General features: G+C 37.8%; 1 protein-coding gene and 1 pseudogene across 1 annotated transcript; one reads left to right on the top strand and one right to left on the bottom strand.

Annotated features, from left to right (window-relative positions):
- Positions 1 to 2,227: 2,227 nt before the first annotated feature.
- LOC123465766 (olfactory receptor 143-like) lies at positions 2,228 to 3,163 on the bottom strand. Its single transcript, XM_045165628.1, has one exon. It carries the CDS (start codon positions 3,158 to 3,160, stop codon positions 2,228 to 2,230), a length of 933 nt encoding a protein of 310 aa, XP_045021563.1. The 5' UTR covers positions 3,161 to 3,163.
- A 15,159-nt stretch (positions 3,164 to 18,322) lies between these two features.
- On the top strand, positions 18,323 to 19,258 carry LOC102399981 (annotated as a pseudogene).
- Positions 19,259 to 22,751: the final 3,493 nt, after the last annotated feature.

Here is a 22,751-nt window from a genome sequence, read left to right on the forward strand (position 1 = left end):
ACATGGGGGGAAAATATAGCTATAAGTACTGAATAAACTATGTTGGAAACATTTCATGACCTTTCTAGATATTAATTTAAATTTTAAATTATTTATTAAACCATAAATGAATGTTCAGTGAGCATTCTAGCATGCCTGTCATGTTTGTTGATAAAGTAAGAAAAATAGGTATTTTCAACCTTTATCATATTAACATAAATTATCTAAAACTGAAAATATTCTTATATTTAAAGCTGTATTGTGATGATTTTATCTACTAGATAACATTTCCAAATAAATCTTAAAAATCCTAATGTAAATGTGTACTTGTTTCTGGAATGTAATTTTTCCATCGGTTATATGAATGAAATATCAATTACCCAAAAACTCTTTTTTTATTTATTTTATTGTAGTTGATGTACAATATTATATGAGTTACAATTGTACAATATAGTGATTCACAATTCTTAGAGGTTATTTTCCATTTAGTTATTATAAATATCCTGGCTATATCTCCTGTGTTATACAACATATCCTTATAGCTTATTTTATGCATAATAGTTTATACCTCTTCCAACTTCCTTTTCCCCACAGGTAAACATAAATTTGTTCTCTACATCAGTGAGTCTGTGTTTTTTTTTTCTTTTTGCTATATTCAGTAATTTTTTACAGTTTTCTGATTTCACATATAAGTGATATCATCTTTGCTTTTTTTCCCTGACTTACTCCACTTAGCATAATACCCTCCAAGTCCATCCACTTTGCTGTAAATGGGAAATTTTCATGCTTTTGATGGATGAGTAATACTCCATTGTATGTATTTACCACATCTTATCTATTCATCTGTTGAACATTTATCAGTTGCTCCCATATCTTGGCAATGATTGATAATGCTGCTATGAACATTGAAGTACAGAGATCTTTTTGAAATAGCATATACATATTTTTCAGATATATACCCAGGAGTGGAACTGCTGGGATACATTGTATTTCTATTTTTAGTTTTTTGAGATACATTCATAATGGAAAAATTCCCATTTTGAAGCTCTTTCAGAAACAACTCTCCAGATGGTCTCACTGTCCCTTCACAGCTTTTCTTTCCTTCCATGTTTTCATGAGGTGAACAGTGGGTTAAAAACTGGTCTCTGCATTTTTAGCTGTGTGATTCTGAGCAAGTAAGACAACTATTTACTCAGCCTCCCCCCGCCCCCCCAAAAAAAGGAAAAAAAATGAGACTTGTATTTTAAGACCATTTATAAAATTCTGACACACATTAACTACAGATTTCATTTTTCATCTAACAGACAAAAGGAATGAGTGAAATTTTAAAATTAATAGAATACATCACAATAGAACAAGGTTTCTGCCAGATATTTTTGCTTTGCTTTGGAAAGTGGGAAATACATCTTTCTTTGCAAAGGGGAGGCCTCCTTGCACAGTGAGACAGCAAATTCTGACCAAACACTTTGATAACATATTCTGTAGCCAAAAATATCACTGTGTAAGTTTAATCACAATTACAACCCACAGATAAATGGACAAGTTGATGACAATTTCAATTATATTTATGACAACATATCAATTGACCAATACAATAAAAAGAGGCATATGTTATTGGTCTGGACTGAGAGAGGTGAATAGAATACTGTAGCTTATTCATTTTCAAGTATCTTCAAGAATAAAAGAAATAACTATGGATGGTTCAACAAACTATTCAATTTCTTTACCTATGTTGCATATAAAATATAAAACAGGAGATATTACTAAAAGAATCCTGAAATTTGGGGGAAATTTTTACAACTTTACCATGTCCACATTTTTGTCATTACATTTCTGTTTGAATGCAATGGTAAGTAAAGATACTATTGAAATAGCAAAGGGCTCAGTGTAAGGAAAGCAAGAAAGAAAAGAATTGGTTAGACTGAACAGACACCCATAGCTTACCTTGGATGAGAATGACACATAAGGAAAATAAGAGTTTTATCGTTAGATGGGAAAGGTTATTGGTCACTTGTCTGCAAGTAGTATTGGATCACTTAGGGCTGAGGATGATTCTTCAGGCAAAGAATAGGTTCACAGAGTTACATTATGTGGCAAGAGAAGAAAAGACATCAGACATTAGAGATAAAGTTCTGTCAAGAAGACATTAGAAAGACAAATGATATGAAAAAAAGAATGGGAGAAACAGGATAAAGTGGAGCAGAGAGAAGAAAAAAAGGCAAAGAAAAGGAGGTATAAATGATTTGGTTCAGTTTGTAATTCTCTTCAGGATTTTCTTCACAGCAATTTTGACATCCTTGTTCCTGAGGCTATAAATAAGAGGGTTCAGCATGGGTACCACATTGGTGGAAAACACTGTGAAAAACTTTCCCTGCTCCACAAACCTAGAAGATGGTAGCTTGACATGAGTGAGCACCCCAAATCCATAGAATAGACTAACTGTTGTAATGTGGGAACCACAGGTGCTCAAGGCTTTGGACCAACCTTTAGATGGTGGTATATGAAGGATATTGAAAAGAATCAAAGCATAAGAAATAAAGATAATGAGGCTAGATAATATGACAACTGTTCCCACAACAGCAGAAACCACGATCTCATTGGCATACGTGCTGCTGCAGGACAGCTGGAGCAGTGGGAAGATGTCACACAGGTAATGGTTAATGATGTTGGAATCACAAAATATCAGCCTCATCATAGATCCTGTGTGGACTATGGCTCCAGCAAACCCCATCACATATGAACCAGACATCAACAGAGAACACACCTGAGGGGACATGGCCACTGTATACAGCAAGGGCTTACAGATGGCCACATAGCGATCATAGGCCATGGCTGTCAACACATAGCACTCAGAGTTGACAAAAAAGCAGAAGAAAAACAGCTGAGACATACATCCTGTAAAGGAGATGACATTCCTGTCGGAAATAAAGCTAATTAGCATTTTGGGAGTAAAGACAGATGAGTAACAGAGATCAATGAAGGACAGATTGAAGAGATAAAAGTACATGGGTGTGTGCAGGTGTGAATTTAGACAAATTAGAATCATCAAGAATAAATTGCCCACCACAGTGACCAGGTAGTTCAGCAGAAACAGAGAAAACAGGGGTATCTGGAGTTTAGGTTGGTCTGTCAATCCCATAAGGATAAACTCACTCACAGAGGAGGTATTTTCCATAGTCATTTACTCCACAGCCGTGGTCTAGAGGAACAGGGGCAGAAAGTGAGATTAACAAGGGAACTTAATGGATCTTCCCTCTTTGTCTTCAGAGTGAGAGCTGGATCTCTTGGTTTATAACCCCAGGGTTGTCTAAACACTTAGCAAAACATTCAAAATACAAGACTTCTGATGATTATTACTGCAGATTTCTCATTTTCTTCTTTCTGCCCTTACTCCTTTTGTTTGTCTCTGTGCTGAACAAATGCAGATAGACTCTCAGTGTCTCTGCATAATGTTCCTGCCTCTCTCCAGGCTCTGTTCAAGATAAGGGCTGAAAGCAGCAATAAACAGGCAGTGTTCCCCAAAACCCTTCATTTATATAGTTTGAGGTTTGAGGGGAATTGAGACAAAGGCAATTCAACATTCACCTGCTTTTCCCTCGATGGCTCACTGCCACTGAACCTTAAGGCTCCTTCTGCCCTACCGTCCATGAGGTTCAAAGTTTCTTACAATGAATGAGGCAGTATCCATCGCCGTGGGCCTCAGTCTTTGACATGCTACAGAACAGGCCATAAATTTGAGAATTTTCCCAGAAGGTCTTCTTCATTTGCAAAGAGGAAAGCAACCTTATAGGACCTCCAAAACAATCAGGTGATGCAAATAAGAATCTATCCCATTCCTTGTCGTTCTGAGAAAGTTGAGTAGAAAAACAGAAAATTATTCTCTCCCTTGAGATTTCCTTTCAAGTTAAATGAGCCCACTGAGGGTGGAAATTAATGAGTCTTTGTTTCCACCCTGTGCCATTGATCTTTTGGGACACAATGTTCTACTCAATTTACAGTTTCACAATAAGAATTCTTTTTTTTTTTTAATTTTATTTTATTTTTAAACTTTACATAACTGTATTAGTTTTGCCAAATGTCAAAATGAATCTGCCACAGGTATACATGTGTTCCCCATCCTGAACCCTCCTCCCTCCTCCCTCCCCATTCCATCCCTCTGGGTCGTCCCAGTGCACCAGCCCCAAGCATCCAGTATCGTGCATCGAACCTGGACTGGCAACTCGTTTCATACATGATATTTTACATGTTTCAATGCCATTCTCCCAAATCTTCCCACCCTCTCCCTCTCTCACAGAGTCCATAAGATTGTTCTATACATCAGTGTCTCTTTTGCTGTCTCATACACAGGGTTATTGTTACCATCTTTCTAAATTCCATATATATGCGTTAGTATACTGTATTGGTGTTTTTCTTTCTGGCTTACTTCACTCTGTATAATAGGCTCCGGTTTCAAATAAGAATTCTTAGTTCCCAAAGAAGATGAGTGTGTGAGCTAATATTCACTTCTTCATCATCTCCTGGAACTTATGCCCAGTTCTCAAAAGGAACATCTGGGTCATGATTACTTGCCATGGTTAGCACTTTTCTAGCGTCTCTGGGATTGCATTAGTATATCATAGCTTTAGCATTTTTTTGCCTATGGATTTCATCTCTGTAAAGAGGTGCAACAAAATGGTTATGAGACTATTAGTGTGCCCCTAAAGTTTAATTCTTGAAGTTAAACTTCTTAATTGTGAGACTATAGACAATGATATAATCTGTCTGATCCTTTCATATATATATAGATAGATATATGTATATCTATAAAATGAGACTTGCAAGTGAGCTATCTCATAGGACCATTTTTGAGGGTTAAATGAGTTATGTCACACAAAGTATTAGGAACATAGCTAACATGTAATAATAGATTGAGAAATGTTGGTACTTCTCCCCAACTGTATTCATAATATCAGGATTTCTCAACTTGGCTCAAATGAAATCTGGCACTACTGACATTTCGGTCTAGATATTTTTGGCGCAATGATCCTGTGTATTACAGGATGCAAAGCATCCCTTTCTGAAACCCATTAGTGTCTCCCCATCACCAATTGTGAAAATGAAAATGTTCTCCAGACACTGTCATATGTTCCCTCAATAGCAAAAACCTGTATTTAAGACTTGTTGACTGATGTTTACTTATACCTGGTCTTCTAACATAATGGCCTTTGGGACAATTCTCTCTTATTTCTACTTGTGTCCCTCCAGCTCAATGTGCCCCAAATTGAATTCAGCATTTTCTTACAGTTTCCACTGCTGGTCTTCTGGGTTATACTTTTCAAAGCTATCTTCACCAATCTCCAAACAGTGAATCCATGAATGAAGCATAAGCAATTCTCACTCATCATTTTCATCTAGTATTCAAGAACCCAGAGAATCCATCTCCTTGAAATTTTTGGCCTTTCTTCTCACTTACATAGCTTCTGCAGTGTCTCTTCATCTCAAATTTCAATTACTCTAAGAGTTTTCTAATGTGGATCCCTATGGAATTTGACAATAGGCACCACTGTCACCTGCTCATCATCACTGTACAGATGCTCACTGAAACAAACACACACACACAAATACACACAAATATCCCTCTTTCTCGCCTGTTCTCCATCCCTAATTCATACCTATACGATTTTCAACATAGATTAGGTGAGATCAATATTCTTGAGGTACGTTATTAATACCATTTAAGCACTAATCATAGTGAATCCATCTTGCTAATGATTGCTTTTATTTCCATATTCTTCCTTGTTTTTCTTTTTATTCCAAAGACTGTCCCAGATTTTCTTCTGACTTCTTCTCCAGCCTTGGTAAATTCTCCTCTGTATGTTCAACAGTCTCTAAGAGGAGGAAGAAGGTTAATGATGTTAACATTCCTTAAATTTCTGTTTTCATGCCTGTTTTTCAGTTTGGTAAAGCCTCCCTCAAATGTGCAGGTAATCGCCTAATTTGGAGAGAGTTTGAGCGTTTTTAAGGAATAAATCTCTAGATTTTACTGGGTGATAATGGCAGCAGTTAACTTACTACATGGAGAAGTAGGAATATCTGAATATCCAGTTACTTCTTTTTTTGTTTTACAGAATTTTGTTGTTTCCTGTCAAACTCAACATGGATCAGCCAAAGGGATACATATATCCCCTCCCTTTGGAATATCCCTCCCCATCCCAACCTTCTAGATTGATACAGAGACCCTGTTTGAGTTTCCTGAGTCATTCATCAAATCCCCATTGGCTATCTATTTCACATATGGTAATGTAAGCTTCCATGTTACTCTTTCCATACATCTCATCCTCTCCTCCTTTCTGCCCATGTCCATAAGTCTATTCTCTATGTGTGTTTCTCCATTGCTTTCCTGTAAATACATTCTTCTGTACCATTTTTCTAGATTCTGTATACATGTGTTAAAATATTACATTTATCTTTCTCTTTCTGACTTACTTCACTCTGTATAACAGGCTGTAAGTTAATTCAACTCATTAGAACTGATTCAAATGCATTCCATTTAATGGCTGAGTAATATTCCAATCTGTATATACACCACAACTTCTTTATCCATTCATCTGTCGATGTACATCTAGATTGCTTCCATGTTCTAGCTATTGTAAATAGTGCTGCAATAAACAATGGAATACTTGTGTCTTTTTCAAGTTTGGTTTCCTCAGGGTATATGCCTAGAAGTGGGATTCCTGGGTCATCTGCCTCTTGAGAAATTTGTATGCAGGTCAGGAAGCAACAGTTAGAACTGGACATGGAACAACAGACTGGTTCCAAATAGGAAAAGGAGGACGTCAAGGCTATATATTGTCACCCTGTTTATTTAACTTATATGCAGAGTACATCATGAGAAACGCTGGGCTGGAAGAAGCACAAGCTGGAATCAAGATTGCCGGGAGAAATATCAATAACCTCAGATATGCAGATGACACCACCCTTATGGCAGAAAGTGAAGAGGAACTAAAAAGCCTCGATGAAATGAAAGTGGAGAGTGAAAAGGTTGGCTTAAAGCTCAACATTCAGAAGACGAAGATCATGGCATCCAGTCCCTTCACTTCATGGGAAATAGATGGGGATTCAGTGGAAACAGTGTCAGACTTTATTTTTTGGGGCTCCAAAATCACTGCAGATGGTGACTGCAGCCATGAAATTAAAAGACGCTTACTCCTTGGAAGGAAAGTTATGACCAACCTAGATAGCATATTCAAAAGCAGAGGCATTACTTTGCCAACAAAGGTTCTTCTAGTTAAGGCTTTGGTTTTTCCTGTGGTCATGTATGGATGTGAGAGTTGGACTGTGAAGAAGGCTGAGCACCAAAGAATTGATGCTTTTGAACTATAGTGTTGGAGAAGACTCTTGAGAGTCCCTTGGACTGCAAGGAGATCCAACCAGTCCATTCTGAAAGAGATCAGCCCTGGGATTTCTTTGGAAGGAATGATGCTAAAGCTGAAACTCCAGTCCTTTGGCCACCTCATTCGAAGAGTTGACACATTGGAAAAGACTCTGATGCTGGGAGGGATTGGGGGCAAGAGGAGAAGGGGATGACAGAGGATGAGATGGCTGGATGGCGTCACTGACTCAATGGACGTGAGTCTGAGTGAACTCCGGGAGTTGGTGATGGACAGGGAGGCCTGGCGTGCTGCGATTCATGGGGTCACAAAGAGTCGGACACGACTGAGTGACTGATCTGATCTGATCTGATCTGATGGTGGTTTTATTCCTAGTTTTTAAAGGAATCTCCATACAGTCTTCCATAGTGGCTATATCAAATTACATTCCCACCAACAGTGCAAGAGCATTCCCTTTTCTCCACACCCTATCCAGCATTTATTGTTTGCACACTCTTTGATGATGGCCATTCTGACTGATCTGAGGTGATATCTCATTGTACTTTTGATTGGTATTTTGCACGTAATGAGCGATATTGAGCATCTTTTCATGTGTTTGGTAGTCATCTGTATTTCTTTGGAGAAATGTCTGTTTAGGTCTTTTCCCCACTTTTTAATTATTATTATTATTTTCTATCTTGTTCCATTAGTCTATATTCTGTTTTTGTGCCAGTACCATATTGTCTTGATGACTGTAGCTTTTTAATATAATCTGAAGTCAGAAAGGTTGATTCCTCCTGCTTTGTTCTTTCTCAAGACTGCTTTTGCTATCCAGGGTCTTTTGTGTTCCCATATGAATTGTGAAATTTTTTGTTCTAGTTCTGTGAAAAATGTCTTTGGTAATTTGATAGGTATCACATTGCATCTATAGATTGCATTTGGCAGTAGTCATTTTCACAATATTGATTCTTCCTACCAAGGAATTTGGAATATCTCTTCATCTGTTTATGACGTCTTGGATTTCTTTCATCAGTATATTATAATTTAGAATGTATAGTTCTTTTATTACATTAGGCAAGTTTATTCCTAGATATTTAATTATTTTTGTTGCAATGGTGAATGGGATTGATTCCTTAATTTGTCTTTCTGATTTTTCATTGTTTGTATATATAGAGAGAAATGCAGGTGATTTCTGTGTATTGATTTTGTATCCTGCAACTTTGCTAAATTCACTGATTAGCTTTAGTAATTTCCTAATACAACCTTTAGGGTTTACAATGTTCAGTATCATGATATCTGCAAACAGTGAGAGCTTTACTTCTTCTTTTCTTATCTGGATTCCTTTTGTTAATCTTTATTTTCTTATTGCTGTAGCTATTACTTCCAGAACTATGAAGAATAGTGGGAAAAGTGGGCACCCTTATCTTGTTCCTGATCTTAGGTGCAATGCTTTCAGTTTTTCACCAGAGAATACTGTTTGCTGAAAGGCTTATTTCAGTAATTTCAGCTTATTTACTGTTTGGAGATAGGTTCCTTCTCTGACCATTTTGTGAAGAGTTTTAATCATAAATGGGTGCTGAATTTTGTCAAAGGCTTTTTCTGCCTTTGAGATTATCATATGGTTTTTATTTTTCAATTTGTTAATATGGGGTATCACATTGATTGATTTGACTATATTGAAGAATTCTTGCATTCCAACTTAATCATGGTGTATGAGCTTTTTGATGTGTTGCTGAATTCTGTTTGCAAAAATTTTGTTGAGGATTTTGCATCTATGTTTATCAGTGATATTGGCCTGTAGCTTTCTTTTTTTTATTGGGTGGGGGTTATCTGGTTTTGGTATCAGGGTGATGGTGACTTTGTAAAATGAGTTTGGAAGTGTTCCTACCTTCCTGCAATTTTTTGAAAGAGCTTTAGAAGGATAGGTAGTAGCTCTTCTCTAAATGTTTGGTAGAATCCTCCCATGAAGCCATCTGATCCTGGGCTTTTGTTTTTTGGGAGATTTTTTATCACAACTTCAATTTCAGTGCTTGTAATTGGGTTGCTCATAATTTCTATTTATTCCTAGTTCAGTCTTGGAAGATTGAACTTTTCTAAGAATTTGTCTATTTCTTCCAGGTTATCTATTTTATTCCCATATAGTTGTTCATAATAGTCTCTTATAATCATTTTTATTTCTGCATTGTCTGTTGTAACCTCTCCTTTTTCATTTCCAATTTTCTTGAATTGATTGTTCTCTCCTTTTTTTTCTTGATGAGTCTGGCTAAATATTTGTCAATTTTGTTTATCTTCTCAAAGAACCAAAATATAGTTTTATTAAGCTTTACTATTGTTTCTTTCATTTATTTCTGCTCTGATCTTTATGATTATTTTCCTTCTACTAATTTTGGATTTTTGTTGTTGTTCTTTTTCCAGTTGTTTTAGCTGTAAAATTAGATTGTCTATTCAATGTTTTTCTTGTTTCTTGAGGTAGGATTGTATTGCTGTAAACTACTCTCTTAGAACAGTTTTACTGTAGTGTTTTTATTGTCATTTGTCTCTAGAAATTTTTTGATTTCTCTTTTGATTACTTTAGTAAACTATTGATTATTTATAAACATATTGTTTACTCTCCATGTGTTTGTGTTTTTTAATTTTAATTTTTTTTTAATTTTCTGTTTTGATGATCTGTCCATTGGTGTAAGTGAGCTGTTAAACTCACCTATCATTTTTGTGTTACTATCAATTACTCCTTTTATCTCTGTTAGTGTTTGTCTTATGTATCAAGGTGCTTCTATGTTGGATTCATCAATTCAGTTCAGTTCAATCACTCAGTCATGTCCAACTCTTTGCGACCCCATGAATCACAGCACGCCAGGCCTCCCTGTCCATCACCAACTCCCGGAGTTCACTCAGACTCAGGTCCATCAAGTCAGTGATGCCATCCAGGCATCTCATCCTGTGTCCTCCCCTTCTCCTCCTGCCCCCAATCCCTCCCAGCATCAGAGTCTTTTCCAATGAGTCAACTCTTCACAGGAGGTGGCCAAAGTACTGGAGTTTCAGTTTTAGCATCATTCCTTCCAAAGAAATCCCAGGGCTGATCTCCTTCAGAATGGACTGGTTGGATCTCCTTGCAGTCCAAGGGACTCTCAAGAGTCTTCTCCAACACTATAGTTCAAAAGCATCAATTCTTTGGTGCTCAGCCTTCTTCACAGTCCAACTCTCACATCCATACATGACCACAGGAAAAAGCATAGCCTTTACTAGAAGAACCTTTGTTGGCAAAGTAATGCCTCTGCTTTTGAATATGCTATCTAGGTTGGTCATAACTTTCCTTCCAAGGAGTAAGCGTCTTTTAATTTCATGGCTGCAGTCACCATCTGCAGTGATTTTGGAGCCCCAAAAAATAAAGTCTGACACTGTTTCCACTGAATCCCCATCTATTTCCCATGAAGTGAAGGGACCAGATGCCATGATCTTTGTTTTCTGAATGTTGAGCTTTAAGCCAAACTTTTCACTCTCCACTTTCACTTTCATTGAGGCTTTTTAGTTCCTCTTCACTTTCTGCCATAAGGGTGGTGTCATCTGCATATCTGAGGTTATTGATATTTCTCCCGGCAATCTTGATTCCAGCTTGTGCTTCTTCCAGCCCAGCGTTTCTCATGATGTACTCTGCATATAAGTTAAATATGCAGGGTGACAATATGTAGCCTTGACGTCCTCCTTTTCCTATTTGGAACCAGTCTGTTGTTCCATGTCCAGTTCTAACTGTTGCTTCCTGACCTGCATACAAATTTCTCAAGAGGTAGATCAGGTGGTCTGGTATTCCCATCTCTTTCAGAATTTTCCACAGTTTCTTGTGATCCACACAGTCAAAGGCTTTGGCACAGTCAATAAAGCAGAAATAGATGTTTTTCTGGAACTCTCTTGCTTTTTCCATGATCCAGAGGATGTTGGCAATTTGATCTCTGGTTTCTCTGCCTTTTCTAAAACCAGCTTGAACATCTGGAAGTTCATGGTTCACATATTGCTGAAGCCTGGCTTGGAGAATTTTGAGCATTACTTTACTAGTGTTTGAGATGAGTGCAATTGTGTGGTAGTTTTAGCATTCCTTAGCATTGCCTTTCTTTGAGATTGGAATGAAAACTGACTTTTCCAGTCCTGTGGCCACTGCTGAGTTTTCCAAATTTGCTGGCATATTGAGTGCAGCACTTTCACAGCATCATCTTCCAGGATATTTATAATTGTTATGTCTTTCTCTTGGGTTGTTCACTTTATCATTATGTAATATCCTTTCTTATCTCTTGTAATCTTTATTTTAAAGTCTATTTTGTCTCAAATGAGGATTGCTACTCCAGTTTTGTTTTGCTTCCCATTTGCATGGCATATATTTTTCCACCCTCTCACTTTCAGTCTATATGTGTCTTTTGGTCTGTGGTGAGTTTCTTGTAGACAGCATATGTGTTGGTCTTGTTTTTGTATACATTCAACCAGTCTGTGTCTTTTGGTTGGAGCATTTAATCCATTTACATTTAAAGTAATTGTTGATATATATATATATATATATATTCCTATTGTCATTATCTTAATTATTTGAGGTTGATTTTGTAGATCTTTTTCTTCTCTTGTATTTCTTGACTATTTAAGTTCCTTTAACATGTGTTGTAAAGCTGGTTTGGTAGTACTGAATTCTCTTAACTTGTGTTTGTCTGAAAAGCTTTTGATTTCTCCAACAGTTTTGAATGAGATCCTTGCTAGGTAGAGTAATCTTGGTAGTAGCTTTTTCCCTTTCAGTACTTTAAATATATCCTGATATTCTCTTCTGGCCTGAAGAGTTTATGCGGAAATATCAGCTTTTAAACATATGGGGTTTCCTTTGTCTGTTACTTGTTGCTTTTCCCTTGCAGCTTTTACTCTTCTTTTTTTGTGTTTAGTCTTTGGTAGTTTTATTAGTATGTATCTTGGTGTGTTTTTCCTGGGTTTATCCTGTATGGGACTCTTTGTGCTTCTTGAACTGATTGACTATTTCCTTTTCCATTCTGGGGAAATTTTCAACTATAATCTCTTCAAAAGTGTTCTCATACCCTTTATTTTTCTCTTCTTCTTCTTGGACCCCTATAATTCCAATATTTCTGTGTTTGATATTGTCCCAGAGGTCTCTGAGATTATCCTAAATTCTTTTCATTCTTTTTACTTGATTCTGCTCTTTGGAAATTATTGCCACCATTTTATCTTCCAGCTCACTGATTCCTTCTTCTGCTTCAGATATTCTGCTATTGATTCCTTCGAGAGTGTTTTTAACCAGTAGTTATGTTGCTTGTCTCTGTACATTTATTCTTTTATCCTTCTACATCTTTGTTACTTGATTCTTGTATTTTTTCTTTTCTGTTTTCAAGGTTTTTGATTATCTTTAGTATCATTATTCTGAATTATTTTTCAGATAGTTTGCCTATTTACTCTTCATTTATTTGAACTTCTGTGTCTACTTTGTTCCTTCATTTGTGTAGTATTTCTCTGCCTTTTCATTTACTTTTTTTTTTTTTAACTTATTGCATTTTAGGTCTCCTTTTCCCAGCCTTCAAGTTTGAGTTTGTTCTTCCTTTTGGTTTCTGCCCTCCTAAATAACCACCTTCCAGTGGTTTATGTAAGCTTTGTATAGGGTGAGATTTGTGCTGAGTTTTCTTTTTGTTTGTTTGCTTTTCCTCTGATGGGCAAAGCTGAATGAGGTGATAATCCTGTCTGTTGATTGTTGGGTTTGTATTTTTGTTTTATTTTTTGTTTAAATGAGGAGTCCTTCACAGGGTGCTACTGGTGGTTTAGTGATGCTGGGTCTTGTATTCTAGAGGTTTCCTTAGTGTGAGTTCTCACTATTTGATACTTCCTAGCATTAGGTCTTTGGTAATCTAGGGTCTTGGAGTCAGTGCTCCCACTCCAAAGGCTCAGGGCTTTATCTCCAGTCAGGAATGAAGATTCCACAAGTGCTTTGTTATGGTATTGCTGCTGCAAAGTCACTTCAGTCGTGTCTGACTCTGTGTGACCCCATAGACAGTAGCCCACCAGTCTTCTCCATACATGGGATGGAGTATTATGTGAGATTGAAACAAATACCCAAAAGTGAGAAACCAAAGATCAATCCCAGGCAAATGGCAGTTACAAAATCAGGCAAATAATGATTAAATTAATAGAATATACACCCATAAGCAAAATCAAAATGGTCCAACTAAAGTACAGTAGATTGACATGGTGAACAAAGGAAATAAAAAAGTATAGCTACCAGTTAAGAGCAAATCTAACAAAAGCACAAACTGGGAAACAAAACTAAAACAAGGTGCCAAGTTGGGACTACAGCAATGAAAGAAAAACTAACAAATATGCTGAGAGGAAAGGAAAGAAAGAAAAGAAAGAATATATATGCAAAGTTAAATAGAAGTAGATAAGAAAGATTTATATACATTAAAGATTAACTGCAAGAGGAAAAGAGCAGTAGGAAAAGCAAAGGAATAAATGTAGAAAAAATAATAATAAGTTTTAAGAAAATGAAAAATTAAGTTAAAAATAAAGAAAAAAAAACCCACAGAATTGCAAAAGTCCAACGTAGAGGCAGAGAATTGTAATAACAATAAAATATGTGGCTGAGAAAAAAAAAAGTTCAAAAACTTGACTAGATTTTATAGTGCCAATAAAATTGACAATTACAGTATGGGGCGGGGGGAGAAAAAAAATCCAAAAGAATCTAGAGAACAAGTAAAAAACCATAAGAATAATAAATGTTTTCCTTGAGTCACTTCTGTCAGAGTCCTTTCTCTTGCTGGGAGTCACAGTCCACCTCAACTGCCTAGGTTGTCCTTCAACACTGTGCTGGTCTCTGGATCTGCTGTGGGAGAATTTGGTCCTACTCCTGTGTATTGTTGCTCCCAGTGTCCACAGCTATCAAAACTAATGTGTTTTCTTTTGTGGGAGCCCTCAATGTCCTTTTATATAGTCCATAGACACAGAGTCTGCCTTGTTGAACGTGTGAATTTAATCTGCACCTTGTACAGCTGGTGGGAAGGTTTTGGGTCTTCTTCCTTAGCCACACTGCCCCTGGGTTTCAATTGTGGCTTTATTTCCACCTCTGCACGTGGGTTGTCCACTGGGCATTGCTCCTGAGGCTGCCCTGGAGAACTTGGGTCTGCCCCAGTGAGGTTCAGGTGTGGAGGTGGTGCAGCTGCTTGGGCTGCAGGGATTCTGGCAGTATCAGGTACTCAGGGGAATTGGTGGCTAGGGCAGAAGGAAATATGGTGGTCTAGAAGGGCATGGAAACCAGTATTGGCAATATGCTCCAGTATTCTTGCCTGGAGAACCTCCCCCACCCCCACAACAGAGAAGCCTGGCAGGCCACAGTCCTCAGGGTCGCAGAGAGTTGGACATGACTGATGTGACCTCCATGCATAGACGAAAGACTTTTTTTGCCTGTGGCAATTCTGCATCAGTGAGGTTTGGGCATGAAGGTGGTACAGCTGCTTGGCTTGCAGGGACCGTGGTGGTGCCAAGTGTACAGGGACATGGACAGTCTCTGATTCAGGAGTTATGGCCCTATGAGAGTCTTTTTTAAAGCCTCTGGTAGCTGGCGATCAGAAGGCCTCTTTGGCCAGTCTTTCTCTGTAGCTCTGCCCATTCAGGCACTTAGAGGGCTCCATTGCCTGGATCTTTCTCTGTTGTTCAGCCTGTCAGGCACTTAAAGAAGCACCCTGGGTGGGGTCCTACTCTTGTAGTTCAGTGCCTCAGGAGTATAATGAGCCAGCCTCTCTATTTTTCACCTGTGGATGCTGGCCTGTGTGGATAGAGAGGCTATGGTGATGGCTTCACCCTCTACACATGACTCAGCAGTATGGCCTTGCTTCCATGGCTGCTTGGCTTCCCTCCACAGGCATTTCCCAGCACAATATCCTCTGTCATATCCCCTCGATCCATTTCTCCACAGTCAACAGCAGCCTTTGCCCTGGGATATCTCCCCAGTCCCTAAATTCCAGCTCCCAGCTTCTTCACCTTCTAGGGGACCTGTGTCCCCATATGGGGTATGTATGGCTACAACAAGGGCTGTCTCCATTTAGGCTGCCACAGATCAGCTGTTTCACTCTCAGCCTTAAATGTTTCTCCTCTGACTCAGACAGTTGCCCCAATGTGGGATCAGACCCCTGCTTCAGTTCCTCCACCTGCAGAGGGCAGATCCAGTCCTACTAACACTCTTGTTTTTCTTCCTATTTCCTTCATCCTACCAAGTTTTGCATGATTCTACATGTTATTTACCACTGGTCAGGTACTCGTGTCTGCTTTCAGCTGGTGTTCTGCATGCACTCTGTCTGAAGTCATATTCCTGATGTATCTGTGGAGAGAGATGTACTCCACTTCCACCTACTCCTCTGCCATCTTGTTCTCCCCATTACCAAGAACCAGGAACTGTGCTAAGAAACAAGTAGGCAGCATTTAATTTAGTTTTCAAACAAAGCAGATATTTAAGTTTTGTTTTTCAGAGAGCTGGAGAATAGAAGGGATTATCCCCAGGTCACACAGCAAGTAAGAAAGTGAACGTGAAGTCGCTCAGTCGTGTCGACTCTTTGCGACCCCATGGGCTGGGGTCTACCAGGCTCCTCCGTCCATGGGTTGTCATTTCCTTCTCCAGGGGATCTTCCCAACCCAGGGATCGAATTTAGGTCTCCCGCATTGGAAGAATAATCTTTTAACCTATGAGCCACCAGGGAAGCCCAGCAAGTAAGAGGTTGAATTAAAATTTCAATTTGCTACTGTCTAACTTAGTATCATAACCATTAAGAATTATGAAATCATGAAATTTGGGAACTGGAATAAATGTTAAAAGTAATTGAATACAACCAGGTGGTTGTATTTTTAAACATTTGATAAGCAATTGACCATTCAAGCCGACCACAACATTTTGACTATAAGATCATGGTGTGTCTGGTGATTGGAACGTTAAACCTTTGCTTTGAAACCAAATATCCCTCCCTACTGTTTCAAGAAGTTAGTTTTACTTTAATCTCTTAAGACATACAAAGATATACCTCTAAAATAAGTCCATATATTTAACAGTGCAATAACTGTCATGTGCCACGTGCAGTTTTACTCTGCTCAAAAATATCTTCAGTTATTTCCGCCATTCTAAAATGACCATATTTCCAGATCATTTTTTCTGAAGTTGTCCAGTATTTCCCTATCACATAAAGTATTGTACCTCAAATTGAGCACACTAATCCAACTATTGCTTGAGCATTAAGTAGGAACGTGAGTTTCCACTTTCTGTGATCTACTAATCTTCATAAATTTAAACTAAAATCATATGTCTTTAAAAAAATACACTAAATAGATAATGTAACTGCTGACTAATATTAATTAAAATTTCTACTTGTATTTTGCATGTGCTCTACTAATTCATATCCCCACCATCTTTGAATTCTATGGACAACATATGCAAAATGCATGATTATTTTAAAAAGCACATCATAAGAGACACAGATGTATAGAACAGTCTTTTGGACTCTGTGGGAGCGGGGAGATGATTTGGGAGAATGGCATTAAATCATGTATAATATCATATAAGAAACGAACCGCCAGTCCAGGTTCGATGCAAGATACAGGAAGCTTGGGGCTGGTGCACTGGGATGACCCAGAGGGATGATATGGGGAGGGAGGTGGGAGGGGGGTTTAGGATGGGGAACACGTGTACACCCATGGCGGATGCATGTTGATGTATGGCAAAACCAATACAATATTGTAAAGTAAAATAATAATAATAAATAAATAAATAAGCACATCATAAATGACCCTTAGTTTGTCTTCAAAAAACATTATTATATTTTAGAAATATGAATAATTATTTGACTTCCAGTACTTCAACCATGAAGCTCAAATTGCCTATACCATTTTTAGTGCACTGCTCCCAGGGTCACAGGGGTGGAATATATGACTTAAATATATGCCATCCCATTATGTTCCCTTAGAGTATTCAAATTAGAAATAGGAGCAGGGTTTTCCTGGGACTTGGAAAATCTGTTGAGATATTAATATGATGCCTGCTAAGCAGTTGTGTTTCTAAACTACTGGATCATGAACCAGGCTGGAAGAAGGTGAGCACTAAAGCAGCAGATCTCAGGTGGAATAAAGCAGAGAGTTGCCCAGTCCTTCTGAAATTCTAGGGCTTCCCTGATAGCTCAGTTGGTAAAGAATCTGCCCAAGATGCAGGAGACCTGGGTTCAATCCCTGGATTGGAAAGATCTCCTGGAGAAGGGACAGGCCACCCACTCCAGTATTCTGGCCTGAAGAGCTCCATGGACTGTATTGTCTACGGGTCACAATGAGTTGGACATGACTGAGTGACTTTTACTTTCACTTTTCTGAAATTCTGAGTGGATTTTCTGTAAGAAATATCTCAGACTAATACAACTACTTTTCACAGCCTTATGTAACCTTTGTTTACAACTTACAGAAAGTATACCCTACTATCATTTATTCTGAGTGAAGTGAAAATACTGGCCATTTGACATGCATTATATTAATATAGGCACATAGGGTAAGAAAGGAAAAGAAAAAGTCCTCAGAAATAAGAGTATTTACATTTGCTATGAATGACTTTACTTTTTTAATTTTATTTATTTATTTATTTTTAATTTAGTTTTATTTTTTAACTTTACAACATTGTATTGGTTTTGCCATATATCAAAATGAATCTGCCACAGGTATACATGTGAATGACTTTAAAAATCCAGAATTGGTATCTTCTTTTAAAATGTTATTTGATATCTTAATTATAATTTTCTTGAAGTCTATAATTTCTATTCTGGTGCAACCAGAATAATTGTTTTTCAAGAGATCCCCACATTATGGACTTCTTCTGATGAGAGATAAATTAATGATCTCCCCAGAATTACTTTTCCTTACACATAAACATGTACATACACACACAGAGGAACACAAAACTACACTCATCTACTCTTTTTATACTTAGAACCTCGGACAGGACAATGGACCCTAGAAGTCACTCTTCAGTGACTGAGTTCATCCTCTCTGAGGTCACAGAATAGCCACAACTCCAGCTGTCACTTTTCCTCCTCTTCCTAGGAATCTACGTGGTCACGATGGTGGAGAACCCGGACATGATCACATTGATAGGGCTCAGTTCTCACCTGGACACTCCCATATACTATTTCCTCAGCAATTTGTCCTTTACTGACTTCTGTCAGCCCACTGTCATTACCCCCAAAATGCTGGTGAACTTTATGACAAAGCAGAACATCATTTCTTACTCTGAATGCATTATTCAGCTCTACTTCTTCTGCACTTTTGCTATTTCAGAGTGTCACATGTTGGCTGCAATAGCATATGGCCGCTATGTTGCCATCTGCAACCCCTTGCTTTAAAATGTTATCATGTCTTACCACATCTGCCTCTGCCTCCCAGTGGGAGTTTATATTTTGGCCATCATTGGATCCACAATCCATACAGGATTTATGTTGAGACTCCTTTTCTGTGAGAACAAAGTGGTTAACCATTATTTCTGTGGTCTCTTGCCACTCTTGGAGCTATCCTATTCTAGCATCTATGTCAATGAATTATTGGTTCTAGTCTTGAGTGCATTTAACATCCTGACTCCTGACTTAACCATCCTTACATGCTACCTCTTCATCCTCTCCAGCATCCTCCAAATCAACTCCCCTGAGGGCAGGTCCAAAGCCTTCAGCACCTGCAGCTCTCACATCTTAGCTGTTGCTGTTTTCTTTGGATCTGCAGCATTCATATACCTGAAGCCATCATCTGTGAGCTCCATGGATCAAGAAAAAGTGTCCTCTGTGTTTTATACCTGCATTGTTCCCATGCTAAATCCTCTGATTTACAGTCTGTGGGATAAGGATGTCAAATTTGTCATGAATAAAATTCTGGAAAGAGGAAAATGTATATGAATAGAATCAATAGCATGATGTCATAAAGTCATTTGGTTTGCTGAGCTATGCAGTGTGTTAGATATATTGTTCAAATTTTTGGAAATTTATTGATACTTCTCTATATAACTCATCTCCAAAATTCTCCCGGCTACTTCTTTGAACATACATTACAATGATTATATAAGGAAAAATACAATAATATAATTTTTAAAAAATCTTGAATATTAAAGGAGCTTACTTTTCTTTTTAATAATAATATATCTAGGAAGAACAACAATGCATATGATGATTATGGTGAAAATCACAGTAATGCATATTATCAAGATTTATAAAATATAAAACACTATGCCCAGTACTTTAAATGGATATCTTTATTTACTATATTCCTTCAGGACAAATTCTAGTATTATTTTCCTTTGAAAAGAAGAAATGGAAGGTTATTTCACTTGTGTATTTGCCATGATCCCAAACATAATAAATGATAGAGAAAACATAATAAGTGATACTTTTGCACAAGAAGATTATGAATAAATGAATAGGTCCGATGCCTCCCTGAGAATTCCCTTCTATATGTCAAGCATCATCACTTTCCTATAAGACTGTGTTTCTTTTTCTAGATACCTTCTATACTATTTTCACTTTTATTTCCTTTGATAAAATGAAAATAATCAAAATCTTTCAAACAGTATTGGTCAAAGCAACAATTGCAAGGATGGAGATTTATTGTGGAGTTTCACAGTAGACAGTCATTAAAGAAATTCAAATTATAATTGAAATGTAAATATTTATAAAAGCAGCCCAAACAACATTGTCTTATCTTTATACCAATAACACTATAACTGTTTATGAAGGAGGTGTTCATAAGAGAAAGAAATCCTGCTGAATTATATCACTTTCATGTTGCTAATGCTCTTCTGTTCCATACTTTATTGAATTGTGTATTCATGTTCAGTTCAGTCACTCAGTTGTGTCTGACTCTTTGCAACCCCATGAACTGCAGCACACCAGGCTTCCCTGTCCATCACCAACTCCTGGAGCTTTCTCAAACTCATGTCCATTGGGTTGGTGATGCCATCCAACCATCTCATCCTCTGTTGTCCCTTTCTCCTCCTGCCTTCAATATTACCCAGCATCAGAGTCTATTCCAATGAGTCAGTTCTTTGCATCAAGTGTCCAAAGTATTAATGCTTCAGCTTCAGCGTCATTCCTTCCAATGAATATCCAAAAATGATTCCCTTTAAGATTGACTGGTTTGATCCCCTTGCAGTCCAAGGGACTCTCAAGAGTCTTCTCCAACACCACAGTTCAAAAGCATCAATTGTTCGGCGCTCAGCTTTCTTTATACTCCAACTCTCACACCCATACATGACTACTGGAAAAAAACATAGTTTGACAATGTTGGCAAAGTAATATCTCTACTTTTTAATATGCTTTCTAGGTTGGTCATAGCTTTTCTTCCCAGGAGCAAGCATCTTTTAATTTCATGGTTGCAGTCACCATCTTCAGTGATTTTGGAGCCCAAGAAAATAAAGTCTGTCTGTTTCCATTGTTTCGCTATCTATTTCCCATGAAGTGATGGGACCAGATGCCATGGTCTTAGTGTTTTCAATGTTGAGTTTTAAACCAGCTTTACTTTCATCAAGAGGCTCTTTAGTTCCTCTTCACTTTCTGCCATAAAGGTAGTGTCACCTGCGTTTCTTTGGTTATTGATATTTCTCCTGGCAATATCCAGCTTGTGCTTCATTCAGCCTAGCATTTTGCATGATGTACTCTGCACATAAGTTAAATAAGCAGGGTGACAATATACAACCTTGATATATGTTAATGCTCTTTTGTGCCATAATTTATAGAGTTGCCATTTCATGTTATGTTCTCTTTAAAATATCTATTCTTTTCCCTCATACTATTGCTTTTTGATTGTGGGTCTTAAACATCTTATAATTATAAATTCTCATATTATTCTAAATGCTCAGTTGTCTTCTGTCTTTTCCTAATACAAACCATCCTATTCATTATTGCCATATCAATGTCCTTTAAATAGTGTGCTGTCTATTCATCTGACATAACAAGTTGCAGTGTTTACTTATAGTATCCAAATATTGGACAAATATATAATATAACTTTGTTGCTTTTTACTCACTTAATTCTATCCAACTCTTTCCAACCCCATGGATTGTAGCCTGCCAGGCTTTTCTGTCCATGGGATTTCCCAAGTAGGAACACTGGAGTTGGTTTCTATTTCCTTCTCTAAGGATCTTCCCAAAGGATCGTCCCAATGCAGTGGAAGATGCATGACTCCTGCATTTGCAAGTGGATTCTTTACTGCTGAGCCACCAGGGAACCCCATAATATAACTTTACCTCCATGTATTTGAGACAGCAAAAGAGACACTGATGTATAGAACAGTCTTTTGGACTCTGTGGGAGAGGGAGAGGGTGGGATGATTTGGGAGAATGGCATTGAAACATGTATAATATCATATATGAAACAAGTCGCCAGTCCAGGTTCGATGCACGATACTGGATGCTTGGGGCTGGTGCACTGGGATGACCCAGAGGGACGGTATGGGGAGGGAGGAGGGAGGAGGGTTCAGGATGGGGAACACATGTATACCTGTGGCGGATTCATGTTGATATATGGCAAAACCAATACAATATTGTAAAGTTAAAAAATAAAATAAAATAAATAAGCTAAAAAAATTAATTCAATAGCAGATAATCATTTTCAAAGAACACTCATATTTATCATTTGATTTAATTTTCATCAGTCTTATTTGCTCAGTTGTGTCCAACTCTTTGCAGCCCAATGGACTGTAGCCCACCAGACTCCTCTCCTGATGGAATTTTCTAGGTGAGAATAGTGTGGTGGGGTGCCATTTCCTACTTCAGAGGATCTTCCCAAACCCACATCTCCATCTCCTGCATTGGCAGAGGGATGCTTTACCCCTAGAGCCACCTGGGAAGCCTGTGGTATAAAGGAAAGGAGATGGTTACAATCACAACTCCTGTCATAGGCAAGATTCCTAGTCCAGTGCTTTTCCCAACAAGCACAAATGGATTAACAGAGGACAAATAATAAGAGTTCTGGTGGAAAATCCTTGAATTACTTGGGCTTAGGCTCCTAAATAAAACATAGGTAAGTGACAGAAAATTGTCTCACTAGACCACTAGACAAGAAAAGCCTATGTAGATCCAGAAAAAAACAGATCATACTTCACATGAAATGATCATTCTACCAAACTAGAAAAGTAGATAGCAGACAGTTCATGAATCACGTGTGGATCACTGTGAGACATCAATTTTTATTTATTTATTATTTATTTATTTTTTGTGAAGGAAGCTGCTAACTTTTTTTAATAGGGAAGTGACACAGTTTTAAATGTTAATAATATCACACATGCCAAAGAATGCTCTAACTACCAAACAATTGGACTTGTCTAACACGCTAGTAGGGAGAAGGAAATGGCAACCCACTCCAGTGTTCTTGCCTGGAGAATCCCATGGACGGAGAA

This window comes from Bubalus bubalis, chromosome 5, assembly GCF_019923935.1.
Source record: "Bubalus bubalis isolate 160015118507 breed Murrah chromosome 5, NDDB_SH_1, whole genome shotgun sequence".
NCBI classification, from domain to species: domain Eukaryota; kingdom Metazoa; phylum Chordata; class Mammalia; order Artiodactyla; family Bovidae; genus Bubalus; species Bubalus bubalis.

Coding starts and splice junctions, on each gene's coding strand:
- LOC123465766 (XM_045165628.1), bottom strand. CDS start 3,160: ATGACTATGGAAAATACCTCCTCTGTGAGTGAGTTTATCCTTATGGGA.